General features: G+C 48.2%; 2 protein-coding genes and 1 long non-coding RNA gene across 4 annotated transcripts in view; 1 reads left to right on the forward strand and 2 right to left on the reverse strand.

Moving 5' to 3' along the window:
- Positions 1–4: 4 nt before the first annotated feature.
- Positions 5–4,112, reverse strand: LOC109530160 (endothelial PAS domain-containing protein 1; the record flags this gene model as incomplete). The annotated part of the gene is made up of 9 exons (XM_019893727.1): positions 3,962–4,112; positions 2,916–3,082; positions 2,451–2,641; positions 1,919–2,003; positions 1,741–1,844; positions 927–1,067; positions 570–733; positions 239–345; positions 5–156 (listed from the first exon to the last, which is right to left on the reverse strand). Coding segments are annotated over exons 1-9 (1,236 nt in total), but the record flags the coding sequence as incomplete, so codon positions are not given.
- A 206-nt stretch (positions 4,113–4,318) lies between these two features.
- Positions 4,319–10,882, reverse strand: part of prkcea (protein kinase C, epsilon a) — an 18,539-nt gene continuing 11,975 nt past the window's right edge. The window contains exons 4-15 of one of the 2 annotated variants that reach the window (XM_019893745.1): positions 10,716–10,750; positions 10,427–10,515; positions 10,223–10,352; positions 10,000–10,142; positions 9,765–9,864; positions 8,988–9,205; positions 8,676–8,849; positions 8,330–8,484; positions 8,086–8,224; positions 7,777–7,965; positions 6,326–6,472; positions 4,319–5,944 (exon numbers count right to left, since the gene is read on the reverse strand). In XM_019893745.1, the coding sequence (XP_019749304.1) occupies positions 5,795–5,944; positions 6,326–6,472; positions 7,777–7,965; positions 8,086–8,224; positions 8,330–8,484; positions 8,676–8,849; positions 8,988–9,205; positions 9,765–9,864; positions 10,000–10,142; positions 10,223–10,352; positions 10,427–10,515; positions 10,716–10,750 (1,669 nt within the window). In that variant the 3' untranslated portion in view covers positions 4,319–5,794. The remainder of the gene's footprint in view (positions 5,945–6,325; positions 6,473–7,776; positions 7,966–8,085; positions 8,225–8,329; positions 8,485–8,675; positions 8,850–8,987; positions 9,206–9,764; positions 9,865–9,999; positions 10,143–10,222; positions 10,353–10,426; positions 10,516–10,715; positions 10,751–10,882) is intronic. The other variant, XM_019893743.1, reaches the window with a different exon arrangement.
- LOC109530178 (uncharacterized) lies at positions 6,720–7,219 on the forward strand. The gene is made up of 2 exons (XR_002170975.1): positions 6,720–6,789; positions 6,877–7,219. It is a non-coding gene; the product is annotated as an uncharacterized LOC109530178 (long non-coding RNA).

Raw genomic sequence — 10,882 nt, forward strand, 5'->3', positions numbered from 1 at the left:
TGAGGGAGAGGATCAAGAGGGGCTGCGAGGCCCTGTTCCTTGACTTGGACCCTCGGGCCGCTGGTACCACGGCACTGTGGCTCTCCACCCACACGTACCCGCCGCCCCTCACAAGCATCCTGTAGTGACCGCTGACCGACTGGCTTTTGGAGTACACTGGAAAACACCAACAACAGTTTAAATTTTTTTTTTAAAAAGCCTTGGATGAGTCACATGCTGCTTCACCTTCTCTACTCACAGTTGATGTGATATTTGGTCAAACAGATTGTGTCCAGCGTGTGACAAAGCTCGTATATGGAGCGGCCCACCAGCTCGCGGGGGGTGTACCCTAAAATTGACGACACTCTTCACACACCCACACCCACACACACACGCGTGCACACACCCCTGCTCATAATTCCGTCCACTTGGTCTCAGGCCCCAGATCCACATTGCCTGCTATGATGAACTGTTCAGAATTCCCTCCACTTTGAAAAATTCAACCTTGGTTTCATCGGACCATCACAAAATCTCGCCAACACTTGTTGGAAAATGTGTGATGTGACCTTGGCGAGAGTGTTTGGGCTCACCTGTGGTCGCACTGCGTGAACCTCATGTCCATGTTGTGCTGGCTGCCGAAGGTGCGAGCGCAGAGGAGCGTGTGAGACAAGGGCAGAGGTCGACAGGTGAGCAGCAGGCAGGAGGACGGGGAGGGGCTGGCGCAGGCCCTCGCTCGGCCTTGGCACTGCAGCACCTACAGTGCCATCGCAAAAGAACATGGACACATCACGTGCACAAAATGTACAAAAGAAAAGATTTGCAAAACATGCTCATGAAGAAAAATTATTTAAAAAATTAGTAGAATTGTAAAAATAAATAAATAAATAAGGCGGTGAAAAATGTAAATGTGCAAATGAAATAACGAAAATATGATTTTAGCAAAATACAAAGACAGAGTTGTGCTGGCTGCCGAAGGTGCGAGCGCAGAGGAGCGTGTGAGACAAGGGCAGAGGTCGACAGGTGAGCAGCAGGCAGGAGGACGGGGAGGGGCCGGCGCAGGCCCTCGCTCGGCCTTGGCACTGCAGCACCTACAGTGCCATCGCAAAGCAACATGGACACATCACGTGCACAAAATGGACAAAAGAAAAGAATTGCAAAAAATGCTCATGAAGAAAAATCATTTAAAAAATTAGTAGAATTGTAAAAAAAATAAATTAATAAGGCTGTGAAAAATGTAAATGTGCAAATGAAATAACGAAAATATGATTTTAGCAAAATACAAAGACAGAGAAGAAAAAAATAAATTAGACATACTAGTGCAAAAAATGTTTTTTAATGTTCAAATTTATGACCAACCTTCCACGTGGCCGACTTGAGGTTGGTGCTTCGTCCTCGGAAAGTTAGGGTGCTTTTAATCCTCACCACAAAGTCCCGCTTTGCATCGCTCCAAAACGCTTCTTCTTCAAAAAAAAACCAAAAAACAAAAATGACTCATGTACTCGGCTCACACATACACACATATGCTCACAAACCTGCAGAAAGGCGCAGGTTACTTCTGATTTCTTCGTGGTCACACGGGTGAATAAAGTCAAAAACGTTGTGGCCCATCAACTCAGTCTCGGGGGGGAGGTGGGGGGGGGGGGCAAAAAACCCCAAAAGGCATTTTTATGATTTTAGCAAAATACAAAGACAGAGAAGAAAAAAATAAATTAGACATACTAGTGCAAAAAATGTTTTTTAATGTTCAAATTTATGACCAACCTTCCACGTGGCCGACTTGAGGTTGGTGCTTCGTCCTCGGAAAGTTAGGGTGCTTTTAATCCTCACCACAAAGTCCCGCTTTGCATCGCTCCAAAACGCTTCTTCTTCAAAAAAAAAAAACAAAAAATAAAAATGACTCATGTACTCTGCTCACACATACACACACATGCTCACAAACCTGCAGAAAGGCGCAGGTTACTTCTGATTTCTTCGTGGTCACACGGGTGAATAAAGTCAAAAACGTTGTGGCCCATCAACTCAGTCTCGGGGGGGAGGTGGGGGGGGGGGGACAAAATCCTCAATAGGCATTTTTACCTTTGTGTGTGTGTGTGTGTGTGTGTGTGTGTGTGTGTGTGTGTGCATACGAATAATCATACAGTTTACACGGCACATACATAAGACAGCAATAAAATGGCATATCAAGTGATCGAGAACATTTCATTTATAGGAAACCTTTGTGTGTGTGTGTGCATACGAATAATCATACATTTTATACGTAGTACCACATGCTCACGGACACAGCACGTACATAAGACAGCAATAAAATGGCATAATATCAAGTGATCGAGAACATTTCATTTATAGGAAATGAGGTCGATGGAGAGGAGATAGATGATAAGTTCCGGGGACCCGGGAGGAAGCCCTGGGGCACACCTGCAGTGTCTGGCATGGCGTCTGATCAGATAGACTTGAACTGGATGTGAGTATACCTGTGTGAGGCCAAGGTAGCGGCTGACGTTGTCAGACAGAAACATCATGTCCCCCTCGGAAGACACCACCATCACAAATCCCTCCAGGATCGTCAGGTAGACCTCCGACTCCTCTGCGGCCTCCGTCGCGTCTTTCACATCCAGACGGACGTCAGGTCCTCCCGTGAAAATCTTTGACACGTACATCTCGTCTGTGGATTGCGATGCAGCGATGAAGCAAAACATCACCCACTTTCCCCAAAATTCGATTAGACGACGTCAGTATTTGTGAGTAAATAGGAACGGCATGTTCTTCTTATTATTGTGCTGTATGAGTCGATATACATCATGCAATGATTCAAGATAATTTCAATAACAATCTTGAAGTAAAAAAAAATACAATAAAAAAATACCCACATGGATATATTTAAATATGAACATTTCTTAAAAGAAATTTCCCAAAGCCGAAGCTATGCGGCGCATCACCTTGCAGCAGCGCTTTGAGTCGGATGTAGCAGAGTGCCAAGCGGATGACGGACGGCTTGTCCAGGTGATCCCTGACGGACGCTCGCAGCGGCAGCAAGCGGCACAAATCGCCAAAGACCTCCGACTCCACTCGCCGCCGCTTCCTGGCGGCCTCGCGACTGATCGCCCTGCCAGAGAGAAATGCTGCCATGTCATGAGCTGGCATGCACTGCATGCGGCACAGCCAGAGGTGGGATGAAGTCACATACGGTGGATAGAAAAAGTCAACACACCCCTATTCTAAATAACTAAAATATCGGCAAGTTAAATCAATATTACAAAACCTTGTCCACCCTCACAGTGAGCAAGTAAACATTAACATAGTGGGATTGCAGAAGTGTGCACACCCTCTCATAGCTGGGGATGTGTTGTGTTCAGGATTCATCAATTACATTGCAACTCACATTCAACAGGAGCAGCACACACCTGCCACGTTTTAAAATATCCTCTCCCACCCCAAATAAAATTCAGATGTTCTAGTTGGCTTTTCTTGATTTTTTTTTTTGCTACCTGGCAGAAACCGAAAGTTTTTGCGCCAATACCGTTTGCCATTTGGAACCGTTCAAAATTCCCTCCAATAATAGTTTAGATTTTTTTTTTCACTTCCCAAGCAAGCCATCATAGTAGTCACGGGGATGCTTCTATTTTATTTTATCCATTTCTTTTTATGTTTAATGTTGGACCTTATGTACAGCACTTTGTATGCCGCTGTGGTTGTTTTTCAAGTGCTCCGTAAGTAAGAGTTCATGATTTTTTCGTGAGAGCATTTAGGCTTTTGAAGCCGACCGAAACCCCCTCAAGTCAATGCTTGGGGAGAAAAGACGCATGCAAGTTTCCTTCAAATTTAGAACTCAATTAGGAGCCAAAACGTTGAATTCAGTTAATTCTCTCCTAACAGTAATTCTAGACTGCTTTTATAAACTTTGTCAATTCATCATTACGAGTCTGGACAAACAGCCAAAACAATGCAATTTATAAAAAGCCATTGAATATAAAAGTCAATTTACCTTCTCCTCTCCTTGTCGACTCTCATCGCGCTGAGCGTCGGCCGTCTCGGTCGTCCGTCATCAATTAGACAGCGGTGATGAGAGCGGAACTGCAGTTCAAAGGTCATTGAGGGGAGAAAGAGCATCCCACCTCCCCTACCCTCCCCTCTGCACGCATCGGCCACCGCCTCACAAGCGTGAAAAAAGAGGAAGGAAGGAAGGACGCGGGAGGAGCGCTGTCACCGGCAAGGGTGCTTTGCTTTTTTTTCTTTTTTCATTTTATTGGAGTCAGAGCAGACAGACGGACAGCAGACAGACGACAGGGCCTGAATGCCATCGCACTACATTGGTTTGTTTTCAGTTCAGTTTTTTCTTTTCTTTTTTTTTTTTTTTTGGCACAGAGTAAGATAGTGTGACCGGGTTCAGGCTAATCCCTGGATTGCGCGAAGCTTCACTACACGCACGCACTCACACACGCACACACACACACATCTACCCCCCCCCCCCATTACAGTGCACGCAACAATGGTCCATGTGTATTTATGTTTGTGTGTAAATGTGTACACTGTACGATTTCTGGCATGCGCATTATGTGCGGCATTTTTTTAAGAACTAGCTGGATGCTGTGTGAATGGCTAGACAGATGTCCCCCTCTTTCGCACCCACACAGGTGTGTGTGTGTGTGTGTGTGTGTGTGTGTGTGTGTGTGTGGCTGTAACAGACTCAGGCTGTAACAGACCTACAATAGTATAGTTGAGAGTGATATACACAAACATGTCATTCGGATAATACACTTTACAATAATAATTAGAATTACAAAAAAAAAAAAAAAAAAAGAAAGAAAAAATTAAAGAAAAAGTAAAGCAAGCGGTTTGGCTGCAAGGGGGGGGGGGGTTGAAGGGCAAACACTGCTGGTAACCGTTGGAAAACGCAAGCGCACGAGCCAAAATGTACATTCGGGACAAAACGCCGGCTCGTCGTAATTAGTTCAATAGCCTGTGAGTAAGCTGCACATTCATTGGATGGACAAGAGCGTCATTCATACCAATTGAGAACGATGTTTTTTTTTTTTTTTTTAAAAAAGCCATAAAATATAGAGTATAGAGAGATATGATGGGGGGGATATATTGCACAAAACGGGGGAGATTCAGGGCCCGAACTGGTCCATAACGAGGGCCGTTAAAAGACAACAGGGGGGGTGCTTGTCCATGCGCCACAAGCTTGCCAACGACAGCGACACAATGCAGCCACGCGACACAGGCTAATATATGGATTTATATATCTATATATAGATATCGACACATATCTATATATACACACATACACACACACACACACAGGCGGTCTGCTGAGAGGAAGAAGCCGTGTGTGAGTGTGTGTACGGTGGATCCGGAAAGTATTCAGAGCTCTTAATTTTTTCCACATATGTTATCTTAAATGGACTCAGGGAAACCGCAGATTGCAAATATTTGACACTCCCTTCTAACTGCCTTTAAAAAAAAGTTGTAGTAATAGGCGAGGGATCAGGTTAAAAAACAAACAAGTGTGGGTTCCCACCAATAACGGGGTACGGTTCCCCAAAACATTTTAACGTCAAGTCTCAAAAACTTTTTTCCCGGCATTTTCATTTATGTCACATAACAAATTGTGGGAAAAGCAAAAAGCATTTTGAATACTTTCCGGTTTCACTTCACGTGTGTCAAAGTGGATTGGAGCGGATGTTCCATGTTCATCCTAAAATCCAGGCGACGACAAGAACGACGACGACAACGCGTGTAAAGTCACAATAGCGTCAAAAAGAGTGCGAGTGTGTGCGTGTGATTGTGTGATTTTGTGTGTGCGTGTGTGAGTGTGTTAGGTGTGCGTCTCCTCTGGGGCGCAGTAGGAAAAGTCCTTGAACTCCTCCTGGTTGATCTGCCGGATGATGGCCTCGTCGGTGGGCGTGAGCACGGGGTCCTCCTTGGTGAAGTCCTGGTCAAAGTTGTTCACGTCGCGCTTGGTTTTCTGCGGAAGGAATCATTTTTTTAAAAAATGCCACAAAAAGTAAAATATTTGGATCGGATTACACGATTAAAAACAATGACAATTTAAATCCAAACTGAAGATGGGCCGCCTTATTGTGTACAGAAGGGCCACGCACGCGCACACTTGACCGCACCGAGGTACATTCCCCTGGCCCACGCACACCTTGCCTCGAACTAATTCTAATACGACAGCGCCACCATCTGAACACTGTCACTCATTGCATGCCACTGAAGGCTTCCAGAGCCACCACCAGGGGTCGTCGTTTTACTGCCTGAATTGTCATTCTTCGCCGAGTGAACATGGCGCGGCGTGCCGGGGGTTCTGGGAGCTTTGCAGTTTTGAGTGGTGGGTTCTGCTTACAATGCGTGGCTTGAAGGGGGGCCGCACTTTCCTCTGCTCCAGCAGCAGCCAGTCGATCTCGCGGAAGAAGGGGTGCGTCTTGATGGCCTCCTCGCAGCCTTGGCTCACCACGCAGCCCAGACGCTTGGCCGGGTTCTTGGTCATGAACTACACACACACACACACACACACACACACACACACACACACACACACACACACACACACACACACACACACACACACACACACACAAAGTTGAATCAGAAGAAAATCTCCTGTATTCCTGTCACGTTTCGTGGAGAAGCATCAAACTTTGGCAATGAAATAGCCTGAAACCACTAAAAGAAAAAAAGCCAACTTGCATTGGTCAACAGAGGTGACTGACAGTGAGACAAAAAAAAAAAAACAAAAAGGGGGATAAGTTGAAAATATTGAATTTGCGAATCTGTGAATGTGCAAATGCCCAAATGTGAACATGCGAGGTAGACCGACTCGTTTGATAGTCGCCGATAAGGTTCATTCAAATCTGTTTGCAACATCCCGCACTTGACATGACGTGGCTGTGGCAGTTCAGTCAGTCGCCAGCGCCATCGGTGATGTTTTTCTCGACACGCGCGGCACTTCAACGCATTCCATCAATTTCCCGGGAGGAGTGTCCTGCTCTTTATCTCTTCCATCTGGTAAATGACGGGGACACAACGGGCCGGCGTTAATCGCCACATTTGCGGCAATGATGGCGCAAAGAGGCGTCTAATGAGACGGGTCAGCCGAGGGCCGCCGGTTCCCGGCCGCTGAAAGCGCGCGGCGCTTTTGTCCCGCCGCCCGTCAAGTACGGCAACAGCAATTTGCGGCTCTATGATCACGTTGTTAGTGTTCGGAACCTCTGACTGACTTTTTTTTTTTTTTGTGAATCCTAACACTGCTAAATGGCATCAAGAGCACTTTTTGTGGGTTTGAGTGGGTGGAAATATGAATGAAACGTTTGGTTGTCGTTGCCAGTGAAAAGACAGCAACAGACACATTATTAGGGACACCTGTGCAGTTGGAAGTGGTGGAGTCGATCCAAATTTTGGCAACACTGGAAGTGGCAGACTGAATTGAAGAAAAAAATGCAAATTAAAAGGAGAATGAAAAAAAAGGACAATGTCTATTTTAAAACGTTTTTTAAAAAAATCACAATCATTGAAATGTAAAAAATGTTAAAATGAAAAAAATGTAATGATTAAAAAATAGAATTTTGCAAAAAAAAAAAAAAAAAAAATGATGTACACAATTATTTCGAAAATTACAAAAAAAAAAAAAACGAAATCTGAAAAACAATTATCAATACCAGTGTAGAGAGAATGATACTTGTGTCGAGACATGATCACTGAGCAGGTGTCCCTAATGAGGTGACCAGTGAGTGCAGGAACACATTTTGCCGATCTCGACGGAAATGTGAACTCCCCAAGCAAGGTCGTGTCGCGTACCGCTCGCAGGATGGACACGGCCTCCTTGCTCAGCCACACGGGGTAGAGGACGTCGTCGTGCAGGATGGACTCGAACAGGTCGTCCTCGTTATCGGCCTCAAACGGCGGCTGGCCCGCCATCATCTCGTACATCAGGACCCCCAGCGCCCACCAGTCCACCGAGGCGCCGTACTCCAGCTCCTGCAGGATCTGAAGCCCGGCGCCCCCCCAAAAAAAGACACCTTTCAACCAAAACGGACTACCACCGGGTGCCGGCATTTTCGCGTTTCATGGCCAATGGTCCGATTTGTGGGTGTGGCCCGCGCTCACCTCGGGGGCGATGTAGTCAGGCGTGCCGCAGAAGGTGGTGGTGGTCACGCCGTTCATGATGCCCTCTTTGCACATGCCAAAGTCGGCCAGCTTGCAGTGGCCCTCGGCGTCCAGCAGGATGTTGTCCAGCTTCAGGTCCCTGCCGATGAGCCCGCATTGTTTTGCGACGGGGCAGAAATTTCCAAGACAGACGGACGACGGGCAAAATAATAAACCCGTCGATAAATCTGCAATGTGGCGTTACCTGTAGATGACGCCGTTGCGGTGCAGGAACATGAGCGCCGACGTGACTTCGGCGGCGTAGAAGCGCGAGCGCGGCTCATCAAACTTGCGTGAGCGTTGAATCTGGAACATCAGGTCGCCGCCATTCACGTACTCCATGACGAAGAACAAGCGGTCCTGCCGAACACAAATGACATGCGAGCAACTGAACAGTACTTAGGCAAGGTCTCGTAATGACGGTCGGGGGGAAAAAAAAAATTTAAAAAGCTTCTAGATGAGTCACGTGGTTTGAGATTGCGTTTGAGGTTTCTGATTGACAACCCCTTTCGAAGACCGTCTGATGTTTTCATGAGTCAAGCGTTTCCTACTCGGGTCTGGAAGCAGCAGTAGAGCTGAGTGAGGTAGGGGTGCCGGCGGGCCAGAGCCAGGATGCGCTTCTCCGTCATGGTGCAGTCCACGTCGTCGTCCTGCAGGATCACGTCCTTCTTCAGGACCTTGACGGCGTAAACCTCCTCCGTCCCCTTCAGCTCGGCCAGCATCACCTGAAACCGGGACACAAACGGGTCAGATCACCCTCGACAACGAGACCCAAGTTTGGTTTTAAGATGAAGCGTTGTCGAGCGTCGTTTAGAACCCGACGGGTCGGGTTTTGGCACGAAAACGTGAAAAATCAAACCGACCTTGCCGAAGCTGCCTTTGCCGAGAACTTTGATCAAGTTGAAGTCCTTGAGGGTCCTCCGTTGGCTCTGTCCGTTCTCGCGGCCGCCCGTCGACGACGCGGTGGACAACGAGGTGGTGGAGGTGGCGGAGGAGGAGGACGACGAGCACGACGAGGAGTGCTGGGGTCCCTGCTGGTCCAGCGACAGCGTGTCCTGCAGCCGATCCAACTCCGCCAAGTCTGCGGGCGAACGGGGCACACGTTTGGCAGGGCGGTCGCAATCACTTTTGGGAAAGCGTCACCCTCAATTCCGAATGGAGAACATGCGGCGGCAAAACGAATGAAACGGTTGAAAAAGTCGCCTTGAGCGGCATCGGCACTTTGGACAATAAAACAAGTCAACTTGAGCGAGGGAAAAGTGTGAGGCGCTGATGACTAACCGCGACGAGCAAATGGCGGTGGGCGGCGCGTTAGAATTCCTCAGGTTGGCTCTCCGGTGGGCCACTCACACTTCTTCCAAAAGAAGCCGCAACATTTGTTCACGTCGATTGCCAAGCCGCGTTACTTGCTTGTACAATACAAAATAAAAAATCGTTTTTTTTTTTCTTTTTTAAATGAAGCCTCTTTGATGATTGCGCCCATCGTCAAGTGATTTCTATATTTGTCAAGTGTTTCTAAATGGAGCGTCTTTGCCGAAAGGGTGTTTGATGTTTGTCTTGAGCGAATGTTTCTCGAGTCGTCATCTTTCGAAATCAAGCGCCTTTGCCGTTCCCCAGCGATGAAGCCGATGCATCTTTACCCTGCTGCGACGGCGAGGTGGGGACAGCCGGCTGGCTGAAGCTGTTCTCCGTCTGCGAGAGCTCCGGAGGAGATTGCGGAGGGTCCTGCCCGGGCGTCAACTGCAGAAACATGCGCTGTCAGTCTCGATACAAACCAAAAACATCAGAAATATTTTCCCCAAAGTCAACAGTATGTTTATATTCCTCAAGGTTTCGCCCCGACGATGAATTGTCTTCACTTTGCGGTCGTCGTACCTTCCTGCGACGCTGCGCCGTGTTGGAGATCTTGTCGGGCGTGACTCCCAGGTCGGACAGGACCTTGGCGATGCCTCGGGCGTCCACGCCGCAGTTGGGGGCCACGTTTTTCTCACAGCGCCTGTGCACGTTCATCTTACACACTGCAAATCGGGGAAATAGCAGCCGCAAATTGTGATGATGTCATCAACGGCCGACCTTTCCGAGCGCCGCCCAAACTCACCTTTGCATTGCAGGCCCTGCCTCAGGAGGCCCCACAGCAGCGAGCCGCAGTGGTCGCAGAAGGTGGGCACCTTGTAGTTGTGGATGCTGAACTTGTGCGGCATGTTGACGCTGAAGCGCTGCGAGCCCACCTGCGCGGGGGGGCACAGGAAGAGAGGGCTCAAAATGCTGCCACGCGTCTTGAGCAAATATGCGGACTGCTGACCTCCTCCGGGGTGTCTTCCTGCTTCTTCATGCCGGCACACTTGGTGATGATGAGCTCGTGGCAGCGCTTGTGGACAACGCACGTGCACACTGCCGGAAAAACAACAACATGATATGTCGTCGGCGATGCCTCGCGGAGACTTCTTCTTTGTGGTCGTCGCGTAACTATTGGCTGCCGAGAGCGCACGGCGGCGATGAACGGGTGTTCGGTGGCACGTCTTTCACGATGTTTGTGTTTTTCGCCATTTTATTCATGTTTGAATCGAGATCGGCCCTGGAGAAACACTCACCTTGACACTGGTAGCCTTGCTTCCCCAGGACGCCCCTGCGAGGTCGCACAGAGAATTAATGGTAGCGTGGTGTCGTGTGTGTGTGTGTGTGTGTGTGTGTGTGTGTGTGTGTGTGTGTGTGTGTGTGTGTGTCCATATGCGCACACCAGACAAAGTCTCTGGAGCGC

This window comes from Hippocampus comes, unplaced genomic scaffold (assembly GCF_001891065.2).
Source record: "Hippocampus comes isolate QL1 unplaced genomic scaffold, H_comes_QL1_v1.1 scaffold31, whole genome shotgun sequence".
In the NCBI taxonomy this organism is placed as follows: Eukaryota; Metazoa; Chordata; class Actinopteri; order Syngnathiformes; family Syngnathidae; genus Hippocampus; species Hippocampus comes.